The sequence below is a fragment of the Talpa occidentalis genome, unplaced genomic scaffold (assembly GCF_014898055.3).
Source record: "Talpa occidentalis isolate TD23 unplaced genomic scaffold, MPIMG_talOcc4v2.1 talOcc4.12, whole genome shotgun sequence".
NCBI lineage: Eukaryota > Metazoa > Chordata > Mammalia > Eulipotyphla > Talpidae > Talpa > Talpa occidentalis.
This window is the reverse complement of record NW_023601212.1, coordinates 6,965,477-6,985,941: the sequence shown is the minus strand read 5'-3', so window position 1 is coordinate 6,985,941 and position 20,465 is coordinate 6,965,477. Positions and strand designations below refer to the sequence as shown.

The following is a 20,465-nucleotide window of genomic DNA, read 5'->3' as shown; positions in this document are numbered from 1 at the left end:
GGGGAGACGTCTGCTGTGCCAGGTGGGTCAGCTCCCCGGCTAGGGATCAAATTCAGGATAATTTAAAAAGTTGAGATATGTCACCGAGATATGTCACTGACACTTAACCCCTAGGCCACAGGGGTTAAGGTCTTCCGCTGACCTTCCGATGCCACACCTGCTGGCCAGCCAGAGTGGGGAGGAGTCCAGTTCCTAGATAGTACTTGAGCTGTCAGCCCTTCTTTCCAAATTAAAGACAGCTGATGAGAACCAGCCAGCTGCGTCCCCACCTTCCCCTTGGGCCTCACATCCCCGGAGGGGAATTCTCCCTGGAAGACCTCTGGAAAACAGCCAGGAAACAGGTCTGGAGAGAAAGCCCAGAGCTGAGTGGAGCCATCCCAGCCTCTGTCCCATGAGCTCCTCATCCATCAGTCCAGTCACCAAGAGCCACCAAGGAGCCTTCTGCTCTGTGACAGGCCACTGCCACCACCTTTGGGAGCCACTTTTATTGACTTCCTCTGGCTTCCTCTGACTTTCTCTGTTTCATGTTTCTTTTTTCTGTTTAAATACCGGTGGTTTAAAACAGCACCCATTTGTCATCTCACGGTCTTGAAGGTCAGGAGTCCTGCATGGTACCATGAGGTAAACCCGGAGCTCCTCTGAAGCCCCAAGGACCCCCTCCTGCTTGTTCCAGCCTCTAGAGGCTCCGCATCCTAGACTCAGGCCCTTCCTCTGTCCTCACAGCCAGCAGCACAGGCTGCTGGCCCCAGAGGAGGGACAGACCCGTGGGGAGGCTTCCTGCTACTCTGGGGTTCTCGGGGGAGCATGGAGGCCCAGGGTCTCAGCAGGCTGGGTGCCCATGGCCTACCCGTCCAGAGCCAGCCCCCTCTGCCCATGGCCTGCCCCTAAGCAGGAAAGCCTGATTCTAGAAGAACTGAAGACCACGGTACAGGAGAAACATGCCCAGCCTCAAGCCTGGGGGTTCATGCTCAACCCTCCAGTCACTCCTGAAGGATCAGCAATGGGGGGGAGGGAGCTGGACAACAATGTTTAAAATTGGTTTTTTTCATGTTTATTTTGTTCTTTTTTTTCTAAAGATTTATTTATACAAGAATCAGGGTACAGGCCAGATGCGCGGGAGAGTGAGAAGATTCAGAGTGGGGAACAGAATAGGCAGATTGACTGAAAGACACTGCTGAGGGGAGCAGTGGGGAGACCAGAAAGGTCTGCCGCGCCATGTGGGTATCTTGCCGGCCGGCTGGGATCAAACCCACACTGCAGCAGCTGGCTGTTTCTGCACTCAACCGCCTGTGCCACCAGAGAGGCCCTTCATGTTTATTTTGGATCAGTTTCAGACTTAACAAAAAAGTTGCAAAAATTGTACCTAGGGTTTCCTATGAGCCCCATCCAATTTCCCCCAACATTAACATCTTATTTGGCCAGAAGCAAAGATCAAAGAACACTCCACTTAGTGGGGTCCAAGGGTGCTGGGGTGGACAGAGGGACAGACACAAGGTCACCAAGGAGAGGCTGGGTCCATATCCCAATAGCCAACTTACCCCAGAGCTTGCCACAGACCCTGGACCCTTCTTCCATTGTGCCCCTCACTTCCCCAAAACTCTAGGCCTGCCTCCCTCCAGATGCAGCCCTATTGTTGAGGCCAGCCTTGGCAGGGCCCTGGCCTTTGGCAACTGCACTTCCAAAGGGCCACCCCTGGGAGCACTCCAGGCTTGGGGCAGAGGATGCAAGTGAATGGTATGGAGTCACTTCTATTGCTGCCCGCACTCAGGATCTGTCAGTATGTCTTGCCTGATTTATGTTTTACTTCCTGGGCCAGCTGAGAGTAGACATTGTAAAAGGGTAATCCTCAGGGAAAGGGAGGTTCCAGGTTCCTTGCCCCACCCAAGAAGGGTGGAGCTGAGCCAGGAAGAGAAGCTGGAGAGGACAGGGAGAAGGAAGGAGGGAAATCAGGGAGACCTGAGGAGGCCCATGGAGCAGAGACAGATGAAGAAGCCATGTTTGCTTCTCAGCCTTGGACTTGGACTTGTAGCAGGGACTTGGGGGACATGGAAAGAGACACTTTAAAGAGACGTGGGTGAGAGACCCGTGGGGAGGCTGACAATGGCAGCCTTTACCTTGACTTGTGTTTTGATTATGCTCCTTTGGACCCAGACTTGCCTGGCCTCTTCTGCCCTTTTCCACTAGAGGTGCCTTAGACTTGTGGCAGGCTTTTGGGCCTCAGCTGCCCTGCTTTGGGTCAATTCTCTTTGGCTGGGCATTTATGCATGAGGGCATGGGCAACTTTGGGTGCTTCATTTCAAAACTATTTTAACTGTATTCTTTCTCTTATCTTTATTGCACACTAAATATATCAAAGTTATTTTCTATTGAAGATCTTACGCACTAAGCATATGTCTGTCTTTATGCGGTGGGTGGGCAGAACCTATTTAAACCAGGCAGGTTTATGGGCCTCCCCGGTGGCGCAGCGGTTGAGAGCTGGGTTGCGAAGCTGCCCACAGCCTCTGCGGCGCCGGTTCGTTCCCCGGCTGCTCCCCGGCCACCGGAGGAGGGTCCCACATGGCGCGCAGACCTCTCCTGCCGCCCGCTGCTCCCCTCAGCAGTGTACTTCGGTCCTTCTGCCTGCTCTGCTCCCCGCTCTGGCTCTGGTGAATCCTCTCACCCTCCCGCGCTTCTGACTGTACCCAGTGCTTGTATAAATAAATAAAAATAAATCTTTAAAAAAAAAAAAAAATAAATAAAGCAGGCAGGTTTGGGGGTCCTGAGGTGCCCCTCACCCTACCATTAAGAGACAGAAGGGCCATCCAGGGTGGTGGGACATTGAGGCTGAGATTGCGGCCCACCCCGCGCCCCCCACCAAGTCCACAGGGACCAGAATACCACCACTCCTCTCTGCTTTCAGCGGGAGGGGCAGAGGGTCAGTGGGGATAGTGCCCAGGCGTTGAAAAGGAGACCCCCAAGGAGCAGCCAGCCTCCCAGGCCCTCCAAAGAAGGGGCTGTGGTAAGGGACATTTCCCGGCTCTGGGGAAGAGGTGTGGGCCCGGGGATTTGGGCCTGGGATCAAATCCACGGTGGGCTTCTAGGAGGAGCTGGGTGGGGGCGGGGGGCGGGGAGCGCAAGCCCAGGCCTGGGAGTGTGGAAAGTGCTGCACGGTGCGCGGATCGGGGGCACACTCTGCCCGAGCATAAATGCAGGGGTACCTCTGCGGCGAGCCGAGGGCTCTGGATGCGCCAACCACTCGCCCCTGCTACGCGATCCGCGGGAAAGTTCGGGAAAAGCCAAGCTCAGGCCCGCGCCCTCGGGCCAGAACCCCGAGGCCAGCAGAGAGCAGACTGGCCCGCGCGGTCCCCTCGGAGGGGGCGCCCCCACCCCGCCCCGGCGCGGCCCCGACAACAACAGCCGCATTGGCCGAGCGTCGCCGCCGCCGCGCCCCGCGCTCGCCTCTGGCTTCCCGCTGGCCGCGCGCCCGGGGCCGCCTCCCACGCGCCGCGCCCGGGCGCCGCGCCGGCTCCGCTGACGCAACGTGTTGCCAGGACAACCGCTCGGCCGGGCCGGGGCTCCCGCGCCCTCCCCCCGCCGCCCGAGCCCGAGTCAGGGCGCAGGCGCGGCCGCGCGGGCTCCCCGGGCCGGAGCCACCCGCCACCCCAGGGCGGCCGGGGCGGGGGGCGCCCCGCGAGACTGCGGCGCGGGCGTGAGGAGGAGGCGCCCCGCGTCGGCACGTTGGGCTGATGGCGGCGCCGCCGGCGTCCAGCTGCCGAGGGCGGGGGGGGGGCGGGGGGGACTGCGCGGCGCCGTGACGTGCCGCAGCGTCACCAAACCCGCCCCGGGAGCGGCGCCCCTGCCGGCCGGCGCCGCGGGCCCGAGCTCCCCGCCACCGGCCCCAGGGGCCCTGGAGCGGAAGCCCAGGTTCACCTCAGGTGGCTGCAGTAGCCGCACTTGGCTCGTCTACAAAATGGAGACCTCGATATGCGGAGGGGGCAGTGCCTGGGTGACCCTCCTGGGGCTGCTGTACCCGCCGATCAGACAGGGCCTTAAAATGAGGGGCGTTTATTATCTCAGTCCTGGAGGCAGGAGTCCAGCCTGGTCTAGGGCTACACCCTCGTGGAGCAGGCCCCGGGGTCCTGCCTTTCCAGTTTCTAGAGGTGCCACATCTGCACTCAGGCCCTTCCTCCATCCTCACGGCCTGTAGTGCAGCCTCCCCGCTTCTCTTTTTCTCTGACCCTGGTTCCTCTTATAAAGGACCAGGGGAGGGCACTAGGGCCCCCAAGGAATCCAGGGTCCTCCCTGATCTCAGAGTCCATGATCTCATCTGCAAAGTCCCTTTTGCCAAGTGAGTACACATACCCGAAGACAGGTCGTGGGGATGCAGACTAGGGTGTTCTTAAGGTGCTTACCCTGCCAGCCCCAGGACCTGACAGGCTTCTGTAGCTTGGAGGCAGCACTGACCTCTGCCGCAGAGGAGCGGGACATTTAGAACTCAGTGACATTCCAGGCCTGAAGCCTGGGCTGGGAGGCAGCCTCTGAGCCAGGCCTGGAGCAGGCAATAGAGAGAGGCCCTGGCCTGCTGTTTGAGGGTGGTGGGGATTTCCCCCTATGGGCCTCTCTTTCCCTGCTCCTGACACACATCCAGCCAAGCCCAGCCCTTCCTCTGTGTCCCCCCATGGCTGTGCCCCCTCCCAGCACCTGCACACAAGCCCTGAAAGCCTCCCGACCTCCTAAAAGCTTGGAGCCCCTGTACATGCTGCCCCAGGTCACTGTTGGGGGGCAGGTCATCTGGGAGTGAGACACCTGGCTCTCCCAAGAGTCACCTGGGTGTCCAGGTGGAGAGGAAGCAAGATGCCAGCCAAGTGCCCCAACCTCAGTTACTGTGACAGGGTGGTGCCTTCAGTCTCTGCTGGGCCAGCTTGCCTCCTGCCCTCCCTTGGGGACTTTCAGCGACTGGCCCCTGTGAGTCAGCACTACCCTTGCCACAGCAGGCAGTTCTCACAGTTGCTGAGATGCCCACAGCTGGGCAGCTGAGGAGCCTGAAAACACCCATCCAACTTTCCCTTTGCCCTATTCCCCCTACCCCCACCAAGGACAGCTGCCCTGGCTCCCTCCCCAGCACTGCCAAGGCCCTGGAGTGGAGCAAGCCATGAGTCAGCCAGCAGGAAGGGGCACTTACGGCCACTTGCATCAGATGTTTCTGAGGCCCCAGGCCTAAGGGGCCCCAACAGGAACACTGTGACCCTCACTTATCTGGGGAACTCCTGGGCTTGTGGTTCTGTCCCTGGGGGGACAGGAAGGCAGAGGGTGCTGCCCAGGCTAGGTGCCAACTCAGAACTCTGACTCCACTTGCCCCTTATACCCAAAACACAGGTAAACATCCTGATCTTAACCCAGAAGCTGCACTTCGCACTCCAGCTTCATGCTATAGCGGCAGCCCCGCACCCCTCTTAAAACTCGGGTGCCCACCTCTGCACAGGGTTGGAGATGCCCACGAAAGCACAGGCTTGGGAGGATGTCCCAGCACCAGCACCATGGCCCACGGAAAGGCTGTGGTTGTCACACAGCATGGAAGTGGGTCAAGTGGGACTGGAATCCTGCTCAGCACCTTGCAGTGCCCAGGACTGCCCCTCCACCCCATGACCACAATGCTGAGGGGGGGCCTGGGTGGAAAGACCCCGGAGGCAGTGTCTATCTTCTACTGCAGAATCTTCTTTTTCCCCAGCTGCAGCATGGATCCTATGAGGGGGCCCACCTGATCAGGCTGTACAGATAGCACTCCTCTGAGCAGTGCCTGGTGTTGTGCTTGGCTTCTAACACTGGGAACAAATCTGCTCCCACACCCTGGGCTCTCTCCAATCAGGATGCCCAGTATGTGGGCCTGGCCCTGTCTGGAAGGCTAGCACAGGGTGAGATCTCAGGTTAGTTTGTCCCGAGGTCAGAGCCACTGGCGAACCCAGAGGAGCCCACACAAGGGTAGACTGCAGTCAACCTCTGTACCTGGAGACAGATGCACAAGGGCTACGGGGCAGAAAAGACGTCCAGACGCTTGTGAGTTGGGTTTTCCAGAAAGATAGGTCTGTGTCCCAACCCCCAGAAACTGTAAATGTGCCATTAGTTGGAAATAGGGTCTTTGCAGATGGGTTAAGATGAGATGTTATTGGAGTGGGGTGAACTCAGAGGACAGGAGAGACACAGAGATAAAGGGAATACCGAAGGCTACGTGAAGACTGAGGCAGAGACTGGGTGATGCATCTACAAGTCCAAGGATGCCAAGGATTGCTGGCTACACTAGAAGCTGGAAGAGACAGTAAGAATCCTCCTGTGGAGCTTTTGGAGAGGGTATAGCCCTGGACACCTTAATCTCAGACCAGGGGCCTCCAGAACCTTGAGAGAATAACTTCTTGTTTTAATCCAGTGTGTGGCACCTTGTTACAGCGGCTCCAGGAAGCTTATGCACTTCTACAGCCCCTACATGCAGATACACAGGCATGTGCATGCAAGCATGCTCAAACACACCCTTTCTTTTCTGCAGTTATCAGGTGAACATTCCTGTATGTGGTCCTGTGCTGGGCACTTGATGGGCAGTGGTCAGATCGATGCTCTTGAGAAACTGATGTTCTGGGGAGGACTGTGGTCCATGTGTGCTTGCCCATGCTACCAGAAGTGCCCAAAGAAGAGACTGCATACACAGGAGAGGCAGGAGTGGGAAGGGACAGCTCCCTGAGGACAGGGGTAGGAAGCACGAGGAAAGACCAGGAGACTTCCCCTGGGCAGGCCTGGCAGCCAATGTCCTCTTCCCCTTCCACGGTCTCCAGGCACCTGGGCCCAACCTGTGTGTCGAGGTGTGTACCTGCATGCTACACACAGAGCAGGGGGAGAGCTGGGGGCTGATTGGGAGCTCCAAAAGCTCAGGGGCAGGGTTTTGTTAGGGGGAAAAGGATGTCCCAAAGCAAATTTCATATAGGCTTTGTGAACTCCACCCCCACCCCAGGTCAAAGCCAAAGACACTGGGAACTCCAAATCCCATCACCACCAAAGGGAAGGTGGCTGGGACCTGAGGGTGGGGTTAAGCAGCCAGGTGGATACAAAAGGCAGACACGTGGGCTGTGGGGATCCCCCATTTTGGCTCTCCACCAGCTCGCAGCGTCTGGCCAGCTCGGAGAGTGACTTTGGGTTTCCAGGTCGTCGGATCGGGTAGGACGCATTAAAGACTTTATTTTCCTATTTTCTCCCTGAGTTGTACATTTTCCTTATTTCCTTTTTTCTTGTAAATAAACCTTTTATTAACCCTTTTGTGTGTGTCTGTAGTGGAGTATTCATAAGTCCCTTTAAAGCGCGCGGGTGAGGACCCACAGCCAGGAACCCGTTCAATATCGGGGTTGCTCTATAACAGTTTGGCTGGGGTTAGGACTTGCAACGCCTTTGGAGAATGGGGGAGGGGAGTCCTTCACAGTCCCAACCCCTAAACTGGTCACCTTTCCTTGCTAATGAAGGGGGTAACCCCTGGGGAGCTCCTTGGTTGAGGCGGCCAGTTCCTCCCATCTTGGGATGTGAGTTGGACAGCTGCGCAAGGGTGGCAGTTGCAAGAAGGAACCACAGCAGGTTCTAAAAATAAAGCAAGAGCATCGCCTTAAGGAGGCAATGTAACCTTGGCCCTAGCCTATAGACGGGGGGACTTGCCAGAAGGTAGGGCCTGGCTCCGGATCCGAATCCCTCAGACCTCCCAGAGCCCGGAGCGCCCGAGCAGATGGAGCCCCACCCACCAGCGGAGATCCCGCCCACGGCCCGGGGCCAGAACCTGGCGCCCCGGTCTGCGCAGGCGCGCAGTTGTACCCGCGACCCCAATGCGCAGCCGCATTCGGCGCCCGGAGCGTCCTTCTAGCTCCGCCCCCGCCGTGCGCGTCTGGGCGGGGACAGGGGCGGGGCCTGCGTCGGGGCGGGGCCTGGGGGCCGGGCCCATAAAGGCGGTGGCTGCTCTGCGCGCCCCGCTCCTTTCGGCGGCGGTGCCCAGGCCGAGGTGTCCGCGGCGGCGGCGGCGCTGCTGTTCCCAGCGCGGTACGCGCTGCGGGATCCGGGCTTCGCGTGTCGGCCGGCGGCGGCGGCACTGCGGCCCCGTGGCCCCTGCCGGAGCCGGAGCCGACCCCGGTGAGTGCGACTTGGCGTCCTCGGCCCGGTCCTGACCCAGGCGCGCGGATCCGGTCCAGCGGAGCCATCGCCTCCCCGGCCCGGCCTCCCGGCGGCCGGGCCACGATCACTCACGCCCTCCTTTGTCTGCTCCCGCCCGCAGGGTCCCCTCCCCGGCCGCCCCCCGCCCCCGGGCCGCCCCCCTCGGCCCCGCGTCCCCTCCCCCGCTGGCGGGGCCCGGACAGAAGATGGTGCAGAAGAAAACAACCGAACTTCAGGGCTTTCACCGTTCGTTCAAGGTGAGGGCCGGGGTCGGTTTTGGGGGAGCCTGGGCTAGACCACCGGGTTGGGGGCCGAGGAGGTGGCAGAGCCGACCCCAGGATTCCCTCAGGGTTCGTGCCTGTCCCCCTCCGTCCCCCCACCCGCCCCGTGTCGCGGGCTGCCCAAGCTGGATGGGTGCCTGTGAGGGTGAGCTTTGGGCACCGTCCTAACCAGCGCCGTGGGGCCTGTGGGGTCCTTCCTCTGGGAATCCCAGGCGGGGTTGGGAGCCCCTCTGTCCATGGGGGGTCGGGGGCTGGCGGCGTGGCCCCTGCAAGCCTCAGGCAGGTGTGCACCTTTGGGGAGCAGTCCTGTTCCCAGTGCTATGGGGCCGGTGGGGTCCTTCCTACAGAAATTTCAGGCAGATCTGGAAGGCCCTGCATGCCCGCCTAGGCGGTTTGCAGGCTGGGGGAGTGGATTGCATGCCCTGCAACCCTGCACCTCCCAGATACCCCAGGCCCTAGTGCTATTTCCTGTTGCAGTTGGAAGTTTCTGCAGTGGCCCACAATGTCTGTGGTACTGAGTTCTGGTCTCATGAGCAAGTCTGGTGGGGATGGGGGGGTATGGGCAGGGGCCCCAAGGGGCCTGGCCCAGGGGACACAGTGATGTCAGCGGCCGCCCCACCCCACCGACCTGATTATGTAATGGTTTCCCTGGGCCTCCTTGGGCAAGGACCTGTTGCCCTGTAGAGAAGTCAGGACTTGGGTGTGTGTGTGTGCGTGTGTGTGTGTGTGTGTGTGCGTGTGTGTGCGTGTGTGTGTGTGTTGTGTGTGTGTGTCTACTGGCAGGCTGTGCACCAGGATGGGAGGAGCTAGCTGAGACTGTTTGGGTTAGAATTCCCAGGCCAGTCCAGCCAGCTTCCCGAGTCAGCTGCCCCACCCCTACCCACACGCCTGTCATCCTCACCCCCCCTCCCCCGCCCCACTCAGGGCAGCCGCAGCCTTGGCATGAAGTATGGGGGGCTGGGTGGGAGGGGGTGGGCCTGAGATGTCACCAGTGATGGTCTTTCCCCTCCTGGGGCTGGGTGGGAGCTGAGACAGGGTCAGCGTGAGGGGTTAGCCTGGCTGCCAAAGCAAACTCGAACTTTCTGGATGGTTCCAGCTGCTTCCTGCCAAGGCCTGCTGACTGGAGGCCCACAGCCAGCCCCAGCCTGCCCGCCCACTCTGTTCAGGACTGCAGGTTGGCCACTGCAGGCTGTTGGACAATCCTGTGCCAAAGTGGGACACTAGGAGTCCAAGGGAGTGTGAGGGGCCCTAGTCGGGAGTCCTGGCTCTGGTGGCCAGGCAAGGCCAACTGCTCCAGGAGTCTCTTCTCACTACATTGGAGTTGCTCCCTCTGCCCGGGCTGCCCCTCCTGAAATACCCCTCCCTCTTCCTGGCAGCTGTGGTGGGGAGACTCATCTGCAGGTGTCTTTGATGTGATGTGTCTTCTCCATTTAAAGACAGGACGTTGGAGGCTCAGAAAGAGCCGGTAGCTGTCCGCTAGTGGTAACTAGAACACGGGGTAGCCATGCCTAGTGTTCTTTCACCTATGTGGCTCCGACCACCCCGTCTGTCTCCAGGGTTTAGTGCTTGAGTGCCCGGGTCCTCCCTCACTCATTCCCAGTGGTTGGACACATGTAAGGTGGCCCTGTTGTGGGCCTCATCTAGAGAGAAAACCAGCTCAGAAGGATTCTGAATTGTCAGAGCCATCACTGGCCCCTGACCCCAGTGCATCTACCTTCCCTCCTAGTCACCTCCTTATGTGGGATCTCTCCCAGATGGAAGTCACCCTGCCCTCTGGATGGGGCCTGTCAGAGTGTTGATTGCCACCAAGGGCGTGTGCCTGACTCCACTGAGGCAGAAGCTGGCTGGAGTGCCCCTTCCTCCCCCTTCCATGCTGTCCTGCTCTCCTAGCAGCTATCAATGGGGGCGGGGGGGGGGGAGTAGAGACCAGGAGGGCCAGGGCCTGTTTTGCAGCATTGCCCTCTGACCTCCACCTGCCCCTCTGCAGCTGGCTGGGCTTCTGTGCCTCCATCTGCAGGAATCTGTTCTGGGCCCCTTCGGGTCTCCCTAAGGCTTTCTCTGACTTCCTTCTGTGCTGGATGAGACTCCTGTCCCAGCTGTCCCGTGGCTTAGAGAGGAGCAGGCTTGGTCACTAGTGTGTACAGGCCCACCATGCCCTGCCCACCGGCTTCCCTGTGGGGAGGCCAACTTCTAAAGGAACTTCGTCTGGCCTCAGTTTACCAGCTTTAGGGACCTCACATTGGGTCATCTGCTCTGCAAAAAAGCATTCTAGCTCCCTCCTGCTCACAGCGCAGGAAACATGTCTCCAGTCCCTGGCTTCCTTTGTTCTCTGGTCAGGATCTCATGTCTTCTCCCTAGGCTTGGGGGCCAAAGTGATCAGGCGCTCCCACAAAAGCCTCTGAGGGGCTCCCTCCTGGGAGTGTTGGGGCTGAAATGGGACAGTGCCGACTGGCCTGGGCAGAGGGCAGCCTGCGTTCATGTATTTCACTACTACCTGTGGGTGACCCTGGGTGTGGGGGGAGGAAGGAGGTCTGATCCCGTCACCAGTAGGGTCCTGGAAGCAGATGGGTCAGGACTGGACCTGGAGAAGATGGGGTAGTTGCTTCAGAGCATTGGTTGCACAGAGCATTGGGAGGCGAGGGAGTGACAGGGAGCTAGGCATGGTGTGGCAGTGGGACCAAGAGGATGGCCCAGGAGCAGTGGGGGCCATGGGGCCAGGACAATTAAGGAGGGTGGAACCCTCTGTCTTGGAGGGGAAATTGAGGCCAGAAAGACAAGGACTTTCCCAGGTAGGGCTGAGCCCAGGAGGCCATGGGAAAGCCGGCAGGGCTGCTTGGCTGGGAACCCCACTTGGGGAAGCCAGTGAGTCACCCCCTCCCACTGTCTGTCCTGTGCCTTTCATCTCCATGCTAGACGGAGGTCAGCTGGGCTGGAGGCTCTCCCCATTCTACAGGTGAGGAAGCTGAGGCGCAGGGTGTGGCTGGGTCCCATGGTGACTCAGCCCTGGCATCAGACAGCCCCCATCCCCACTCTGCTGTCCCTTCCTGCAGGCCCCATAGGGCTGCCCTTTGGAGACAGGGCCTGATTGCTCTCCTTTCTCCCCTACAGGGGCAGAATCCTTTCGAGCTGGCCTTCTCTCTAGACCAGGCCCACCACGGGGACACCGACTTCAGCCTGGAGTGCACAGCTCGCCCTGGTGAGGGACTGGGAGGGTGGGCACACATCCCGGTGGGGGGGAGCAGTGGGGGAGACTCACCCCAAATCTCCTTCACAGATATGCCTGTGAGCCAGCCCATCGACATCCCAGATGCCAGGAAGAGGAGCAAGAAGAAGAAGCGCTGCCGGGCCACCGACAGCTTCTCGGGCAGGTTTGAAGGTGAGTGGGCAGCAGTAGAGAAATGGAGGCTGGCAGGGAGATGGGGCTCGCCCAGGGTGCTCTCATCGCCTGTCTTACTCTCCAGATGTCTACCAGCTGCAGGAAGATGTGCTGGGGGAGGGTGCCCATGCCCGGGTGCAGACCTGTGTCAACCTCATCACCAACCAGGAGTACGCAGTCAAGGTGAGCAGCTCGGGGTCGGGCTTTGGCGGGTGGCGGGAGGGGAAGCTGCCATTCGAGCTCCCTGATGGCAGCTGGGGAAAACCAGTGTCTAAAAATGGCCCCAGGGCTGGTGACTCAGGCCACCCCTGGGAATCCAGGTCAGCTGGGCTGAGCCCGAGTTCGGGCAGGAAGTGGCATCCCCCTGTAAAGGTGACTGAGCAGCCACACGAGCACAGGCTTTGGTCAGAACTGATGCTGGCAGTCTGGGTGACTTGAGCGGGCCCCAGGCCTCTGAGGATCATACTCTGGGTGGCAAGAGCTTCCCTGTCTTGGTTTCAGGGACTTAAAGGTGACCTTATACTGGATGTTCAGGAGGGTCTGCATTTGTGGAGACCACAGCAGGCGGTCCACAGAACCTCCTGCATGTTCCCCATGTGCCATATGACCCAGCCTGGGAGCCACGAGCCATAGACCCTACCTCCGAGAAACCTCCCAGGCTTCCCTAATGACCTGCGTCTATGCTGGGCGTGGTCACACGATGCTCCCTGCCCAGGAAGAAAAGCCAGGTACTCCCAGGCAAGCAGGCTGCCTGGAAGCCTTGGTCACTGGTGAAAGTCCAGGCCACTCCCCCTCCTTCAGACTGCCTACTTATGAGGTGATGGGGAGGAGGCACAGGAGAGCTGGCCACCCTATTTCAGCAGGATAGCTGACTTTGGGAAGTTAAGGGAGATGATCAGCTGCGGCAGTGACAAAGGTAGCTCTGGTCCCTGCCTCCTGGGAGCTTGAAGGTGGGATGGGGTGATGGTACAAAATTTGGATACTTCGCATCTAGCACTTTCTGTACCCTGGGCCCCCTCTGAGTGTCTCCTCCCAAGGACCCTGCTGGGCAGCCTAGCTTCCCATCAGTGACAGATGAGGGAACTGAAATTCAGCCTACATCACACTGTTGCCTACCCTTATGAGCTGCAGTCTCCTCTATGAAGTTGGAGCTCCAGCTAGATTCCCAGGGGACAGGATGAAGTTTAGTTTAATGCAGAAGGGCTGGGCTGCTCATGTTGTCTCAGGAGGCCCTGGAACCCGTTGTCTTTCTGCTCCTCTAAGGGACAGTGCACAAGGGGTGGCCCAGCACTGGCCGGAGGGACACACCACATCCCCTCTAGGCTGCTGCAGTGGGCAAGGTGATGACCCAGCCTACCCATGTCCAGTGGCTTGAGGGTCCAAGTGGGAAGAGGTTCCTGTGTGGAAGAGAGCTGGCAGTCACCTTCCCTCCCCATCTCTCTGAGCCAAGGTGGCTGAGGAAGCATCTGTAGGATGAACCCAGAACCCTCCCGTTTTGAGTGCCCAAGGGGGTTGGGGGCAGAGGTGTAAGCTGACTTCCTGAGGTTCTGGGCTGTGCCCACTTGTGGGCAGGGGCACCAACCTGAGGCCCCTCCAGCCCCCAGGGTGGTGTGGGGGCCACCACAGTGACCACCAATCCCCTGGTCAGGAAGGGGAGGCTCCCCGTCTGAGGGAACCTTGTGCTCTGGAGTGTTTTGCATTCATGGGTCTCCCCAGGTCCCAAATATGGCTCCAAGATCTGTCTGGGTAAGGGGACGAAGGTCCTGACTTCCTTCTGTCACCCTTCCTGTTCCACTCACCTTCCCCTGGTGCCCCTGATACATCGCCCACTGCTTGTGTGGTGTCACAGCTCTGACTTTTAGCAAGTCCTGGGACCCCACAGGAGAAGTCTGCTCTCCAGCTGGAAGCGCTACGGTCTAGCAGTCGCAGGCGTGGTGCAGGGAGTTTCTGGTGGGGGCTCCCCACACTGGGGAGTGTCTGACTGACCTAGATAATGTGTTCCCCACCCCCACCCCATTTCAGATCATTGAGAAGCAGCCAGGCCACATTCGGAGTAGGGTGTTTCGGGAGGTGGAGATGCTGTATCAATGCCAGGGACACAGGTAATGTGACCTGCCCTTGCCTCGGTACCAGCTAGAGCCATCCTCCCATGAACTAGTGGGCCTCATCCTCCAACAAGCATTTAGTGAGCACCCACTGCGTGCCAGGCTGGGTGCTGCCCATTAAGGGTGGGCCTGGAGGCAGGCAGTTCCAGGCAGGCTAGGAGGAGGCAGGCCTGTGGTCCCAAGGCCTGGCCTTCCTGTGGGCAGGTGGGGACGGCGAGGATAGAATAGAGCCCTCCTCACCTAGGTTGTGGGTGTTCAGCGACCTCAAAAAGCCTTATTCTTCTTCTACTTCACCCCCCGCCACCCAACCTCAGAAATGTTCTGGAATTGATCGAGTTCTTTGAGGAAGAGGACCGCTTCTACCTGGTGTTTGAGAAGATGCGGGGCGGTATGTGGCGTCTGGGAGACAACTCCAGCTGAATCCTAATAGAGTGGGGCTCAGGGCCACCCAGGAGAAGACCTTGCAGAGGGTTGGAAGGGGGTTTGTGGTGTCGGAGCACCCTGTCCACACTGAAGCTCTGGCTCCCAGGAGACCAGAGTGCGGCTTGTCTGCCTGCGTGGGGCTAGGCGCCAGGTGCTGGACGGTGGCCTGGGGACGTGGAGGTTGCCCCTAACGTTCTCCTCCACCACGTCCACCAGGCTCCATTCTGAGCCACATCCACAAGCGGCGGCACTTTAACGAGCTGGAGGCCAGCGTGGTCGTGCAGGACGTGGCCAGCGCCTTGGACTTCCTCCATAACAAAGGTGGGTGGTGGGGCTGGCCTGCAGGGCTGCCTGCCTCTGGTCCTTCTTGCCCACGGGTGTTCTCTCTGACCTGTCAGCCTGCCCAGGACTCCTGGGAGGTGCACCCAACCCCACGCTTCCTCACTCCTGATTTCTCCACAGGCATCGCCCACAGGGACCTAAAGCCCGAAAACATCCTATGTGAACATCCCAACCAGGTGAGGGGCCCTGCTGGGGTGCGGTCTCCCCAGGGTGCAAGGCGGGTGGGGCCGGTACAGGCTGGACCAGGACCCACCTCACTGCCCACCCCACTCTACAGGTCTCCCCTGTGAAAATCTGCGACTTTGACCTGGGCAGCGGCATCAAGCTCAACGGAGACTGCTCCCCCATCTCAACCCCGGAGCTGCTCACCCCGGTGAGGGCTCCGCGGGCCAGAGGCACCCCGGCGGCGTGCAGGGGGGAGCTGGGAGGGAACTGAGGGGACGGACTCCTGGCTCCGTTCCAGCCGCCTATCCTCAAGGTGCGGGGGAGGGGCAAGGGGCCGGGCCGGAGGCTGGGCTTCCGCCTAGCAACAGTCGCTGATTGGCCGGGCGGGCTCACGGCACCTGCCGCTGATTGGGCCGGGGGCGGGGCGGGGCCGCGGTCAGGCGGGGGCGGGGCTGGCTCCTTCGGCAGCCTGTGATTGGCGGGGCCGGGACGTCAGGCGCTGCGGGCTCTGACCGCGAGTGAGGGCGCGGGCGCGTCACGTGCAGCCGCCGCGCCGGGCCTGATGCCGCCCCGCCCCGCCCCGCCCCGCCCCGCCCCGCCCGCAGTGCGGCTCCGCCGAGTACATGGCCCCCGAGGTGGTGGAGGCCTTCAGCGAGGAGGCCAGCATCTATGACAAGCGCTGCGACCTCTGGAGCCTGGGCGTCATCCTCTACATCCTGCTCAGCGGTTATCCCCCCTTCGTGGGCCACTGCGGCAGCGACTGCGGCTGGGACCGCGGCGAGGCCTGCCCCGCCTGCCAGGTGCCGGCCCCACCCATTTCCCCTCTCCTCGCCCCCCCCCAGCACGCCCCTTCCGGGGCGTGCTCTGCCCCATGTTCCCTGCCCCGCTCTGTGTGCCCCCACCCCCAGGCTCGCCCAGGGCACCTTTCCCCATGTGCACCCCTCCTTCGGGGCATGACTCCCCCCCCTCCGTGAGGCCCCACGTGCACCCACTCCACACACCCCCTGAGGCGGCCTCCTGCGTGCATGCACACAACACACCCTTCCTGTCCCTCGGCTTCTGGCCCACATATCTCCCTGTATACTTTCATACCTGCCAGGTGCACCCCAAGACAGAGCTGTGCCACCTCTAGGGCCTGGCCCCTGATCTCTGACCATATTAAGGGCAATGCAAGTCTGACCTATATGGGTTCCTAGAGGTTCTTTGAGTTACCTGGTCCACAGAAGACAAGCATTCAGAGGTCAGGAAACTGAAGTGGGGCAAAATCCATGGTTTGGGGTGACCAGGTTCCAGACTTCTGCCCAAGGCAGCTGTCCCTTTGTAAATTGGTTCGGGCAGAGCCTACTGAGCGCCTAGGTATTCTGGGCCTGAGATGCATGTTTCTCTCTAGACTGCCGTCCACCCTGTGTCGGAGGCCAGCCCAAAACTCTCGTGTTTGAACCCCTGGTCATAAATCAGAGCCTTGGAGTTCAGTCTGGGGCCACTGATGGAGTTTGTCTCAACGCTCCCATATCTAGGCCTAGGTTTGCCCATTAGGTATCAGGAACCTGACCTAGACCCTTGCAGTTGGTGACCACCTTCCCCCATGCCCACAGAACATGTTGTTTGAGAGCATCCAGGAGGGCAAGTATGAGTTTCCCGAGAAGGACTGGGCCCACATCTCCTTTGCTGCCAAAGATCTCATCTCAAAGCTCCTCGTCCGTGACGCCAAGCAGAGGCTGAGTGCTGCACAGGTCCTGCAGCACCCCTGGGTGCAGGGGGTGAGTGCCAGCCCCTTGGGACCAGGAGGCCATAGGCCAACCTCCATCCAGTCTCCAGTGGGCTTGGAAGGTTATTCTGAGCAAACGTATGAGAACCCTTGGGGTGCCCAAGACGCATTGTGGGTCTGGAGGTCAGTCCTGGACACGCCTAGACCCTGAAGGGCCAAGGCATTAAGTCCCCACTGCCTACCATGAGCCTGCTGGCCAGGCAGGGGTGGGGACTGTGGGGGATTGGCCACAGACTCGCAGGAGATTGGCCATCTTAGATGCAGCAGTGCACTGAGGTCAGCCAGGTGGCAGCCGGGAAGGAGCTTCAGGCAGGGCAGTGTCCCCCAGCAGGGTAGATTTGCAGCCCGCCAGCCCATCCAGGCCCAACTCCAAGAGACTGGCATTTGTCTGCCAATGGCGTCTGAGCTGAGCTGCTCCCGGAAGGGGATTCACAAAAAATAGAAAGTGGCACAGGGGGCCTGGAGAAAAGGTTCCCGCGCTTTCCACCCTGCCCGGAAGAGTCAGGGGCCTGGGGATGGGATTGGAGAGGAGCACAGCTGGGCTCTGCAGCGCTCCCACCCTCAGCCTGCGTCATGGCAGCACCTGTGCCCCCTTAACTTTGGTGTCCCAGAGCCTGCTGGGATCAGGAGGTTAATTCGGGTCGGCAGCCCCCAGGATCTGCTCTCTAGCCCACATCTCTCGTCTCCTTGCAGTGTGCCCCTGAGAACACCCTGCCCACACCCATGGTCCTGCAGAGGTGAGAAATGTGTGGGGACCCCGGAGTCCGGGATGGGGGTTGAGGTTTTAAAAAGACAATCAGGTCTCTCTAAGTGGAGGAGACATCCGTCCCAGCACTTAGGTGCCTCGTGCCGGGTGATGATTTGTTCCCAGGGGCTGGGGTGTCCCTAGGGAAGCGGGGGATGTACCCGGCAGCTGCCCTCCCCTCCTGGTGATCGCCCCTGCCTGTTGCCAGGAACAGCTGTGCCAAAGACCTCACATCTTTTGCGGCCGAGGCCATCGCCATGAACCGGCAGCTGGCCCAGCGAGAGGAGGACGCGGCCGAGGAGGCCGGGCAGGGCCAGCCCGTGGTCATCCGAGCTACCTCACGCTGCCTGCAGCTGTCCCCGCCCTCCCAGTCCAAGTTAGCCCAGCGCCGGCTGCAGCAGCAGCGTGCCAGCCTGTCTGCTGCCCCCATGGTCCTGGTGGGGGACCACGTGTGACCCCCTCCCTCTCCTCTGTACATAGGTCCCCCTACCCCACCGTCAAATCTAAAGATTTTTTTAAGCTATTGCCAGCCGGTGAAGAGCGGCTGCCCTCCCTGAACACCCCTCCCCTGCTGGGTTTCTAGGTATGAAGCTCAGCTGGGGTTGGTTTTATATAAGGTTTTTGCTGTTGGGTTTTTTTCCCTGTTTTTCTGTCCCCCTGCCCCTTTTTTCCCCCTTTTTTACTCTGTTAGAAACAAAGCAGGCGCCCTGGAGGAGAGCGGAGGGTGTGTGTGGCTGGGTTTGCCCCCTCCCTGCTGCCCCAGCCCCAGATGCTCATCTGTTACTGTGAAAGCCCCCCCACCCCACCCCAGCTGGGACTCAGGAGGGGAGGGCTTTGCTGTCTTCCAGAGCTGGGGTGTCCTTCCCAGTGCTCCCGTGTTTTCAGGGATGGCTGTCCATGCTTCCTTTCATCCCTCACCCCAAAGATGCCCTGGTGGCTTGGTGGAGGGCTGGGACCCCTTGGGTCCCTCTTGTCACAAGAGAGGGAGAGGCATGGGCACCGGCAGGCGGGATAGACAGATGCCCACCAGGTACCCCACCCCCCACCCCTGCTGTCTCTGTCCTAATGAGACTGACAATCGGGGCTTCCTTGAACCTTGACCTTAAACTGCAGCTGTTGCTGGGGGGCACACCCCTGCCTCTACCCTCCCCGCCAGGGACTCTGTCCATCCAGGAGGGTGGCACCAGAGGATGTGGGAGGAGCTGGACCGGCACCCGTCAGCCAACTTGGGGGTCCCACAGACCCCCCCCACCTGGGCACCCAAGTGCCCCTTCTCAGGGCTCAGTCTGACCTTGGCCACGTCCTGCCTCCCCTTCATTCCCTCTTAGATCTGTAATGGGAGCTCTGTCAGCCCCCCCCCCTTTGGAGATGGCCTGACCCTGGGGGTCTCTTGTATCCCCCACCCCAAGGGCAGCCTTTCTTTGCCCAACTTCAGGAAATGGGTCGAGCTACTGCAGCCTCCCAGGAATCATGTCCCCGCGCCCGCCCAGCGCCAGGTCAGATGTCTTGTGACCACCAGGCTCCGGGAGACCTCAGTGGCCCTTGGCCCTTGGGCATGAAACACTATGCAATACAGGCTTCCTTCCTCCCTTTTTCTACGTGCACACGAGCTTCCACCTCAGCAGGGCCCCCAGCAGCTCTCTGGCTTCTAGTCTATCCTGTCTTGTTGGTTTTTGAAAAACATCGGTTGACTTTGCTTCCCTGTTCTTGAAGAATACTTGAATGTCGGGGGGCCTCATGGGTCCAAGGCTTGGACGCTATCTCTATCTCTGGCCCCCCAAGTCTCCTCCAGTGTGGTCTGGGGTGGTTGGTGGGGATGGCCAGGCCCCCTGGATCTGTGGACCCTCCTTTCCAAAGAGATCCTGAGTGTGGGAGGGCACCTGCCCCCCATCATTTCTCGCCCATCCGTGATTCCACATTTTGCAGCTGGGGTTTCTTTGCCTTTATGTAAAAAGGAAACAAACAGACCCCACCCGCAGCAGGCACCAAGGCCATTTTAATCTAGAAAGCTGAGCTGTGAGCAGCTTTATTTTTTTCCCAAGGTGGGACAGCCGCTCCCTCTTGGCCTGTGGCTTCGGCAGACAGTGCAGCCGGAGGCTGGTCAGAGCGTAACTGTGAATGAGTGAGGACCCTGGGGCGCTGGGAACAGGGGCACATCATGGCAGTGTTTCAATGTTACCATGGTGAAGAAAAAAAAGAGACAAAATTTATACAAGTGGGGGAAAAACATCCAAGCACTTTAACTCCACTGTACCAGGTAAACTGATACAGCTCAAGTTTTCCTTTACACCAACTGTCAATGCCGGAATTTTGTATTCTGTTTTGTAAGGATTTAATAAAAGTCATAAAACCACTCTGTGCCAGCCTCCGGTTCCTGGTGCCACTTGGTAATAAGCTGCCCCAAACTGGTGGCGCAAAACTATCCCATCCTTTCCAGCGAGGCCGAGCTAGGAATTTGGATGGAGCACTATGAAGCAAGGCGCCTCCTGCCCCAGCTTGTCTGGATCTGTGGCCAGACACTGGTCACCCACAGGCTAGGGCTGGACTGGACTGGACTGGGAGCGAGGTGCGTGGGTCTTGGAGACAGCGGCTGCCCTGCAGGCCTGGCCTCAGGAGCCTGCCTTGTCACCTGCCACATCCCCGTGGTGGTCACAGGTTCAAGAGGAGGGCTTGGGGGGTCGTGTCTCTTTTTGATGGAAGGGGAGCAAGGGAGAAGCCCTTCTTGGAGAAGGGCTCAGGGGAGGACGCCGTGTGATGGCTGCCTTGGAACAGTGCAGCGAACCAAACCCAGTATTCAAGCCTCCGCTGCATGCAGCTGGCCCCCTCTTGGTTCCACCCCTCAGCCGTAAGTGCTTGCTGTATACAGACTCTATGCTGGCTCCCTTGGCAGAGCTAACTTGGGGCTAACTTCAAATCTGGGGGCAGGGACTAGATCAGGGGGAACTTCCTGAAGGTAGGGGCTGAGGGGTGGGGGCAGGAGGGGAGCAGCATTGAAGGCTGTCTGGCCAGAATCCGGACTCCTGCCACACTATTTTGTGTCTGTTTCCTCATCTGTCAAGTGGAAATCTGAGGAGTCAGGAGAGGTGACTGACCAGTAAAGCAGGGCAGT

The 20,465-nt window shown here is 59.9% G+C and overlaps 1 protein-coding gene across 4 annotated transcripts; it reads left to right on the top strand.

The window, feature by feature from the left end:
• Positions 1-8,278: 8,278 nt before the first annotated feature.
• Positions 8,279-20,242, top strand: MKNK2 (MAPK interacting serine/threonine kinase 2). Of its 4 annotated transcripts, none has more exons than XM_037504987.2 (13): positions 8,279-8,408; positions 11,541-11,628; positions 11,707-11,808; positions 11,894-11,991; positions 13,831-13,910; positions 14,228-14,301; positions 14,553-14,657; positions 14,799-14,854; positions 14,956-15,051; positions 15,449-15,643; positions 16,439-16,603; positions 17,305-17,348; positions 17,565-20,240. In XM_037504987.2, the coding sequence occupies exons 1-13, from the start codon at positions 8,358-8,360 to the stop codon at positions 17,809-17,811; spliced, it is 1,401 nt and encodes a 466-aa protein (XP_037360884.1). In that variant the 5' UTR covers positions 8,279-8,357; the 3' UTR covers positions 17,812-20,240. The 4 variants fall into 4 exon arrangements, with proteins under 4 accessions (XP_037360884.1, XP_037360886.1, XP_037360883.1 ...); XM_037504989.2 differs by having other exon boundaries at positions 8,301-8,408; positions 17,571-20,241; XM_037504986.2 differs by having other exon boundaries at positions 8,301-8,408; positions 14,553-14,854; positions 17,565-20,242.
• Positions 20,243-20,465: the final 223 nt, after the last annotated feature.

What these genes read in the sequence shown, in the direction of transcription:
- MKNK2 (XM_037504986.2), top strand. Translation starts at nt 8,358, where the DNA reads ATGGTGCAGAAGAAAACAACCGAACTTCAGGGCTTTCACCGTTCGTTC. An exon ending in TATCAATGCCAGGGACACAG is followed by an intron (nt 13,911 to 14,227) that starts GTAATGTGACCT and finishes ACCCAACCTCAG; the next exon opens with AAATGTTCTGGAATTGATCG. An exon ending in TATGTGAACATCCCAACCAG is followed by an intron (nt 14,855 to 14,955) that starts GTGAGGGGCCCT and finishes CCCACTCTACAG; the next exon opens with GTCTCCCCTGTGAAAATCTG.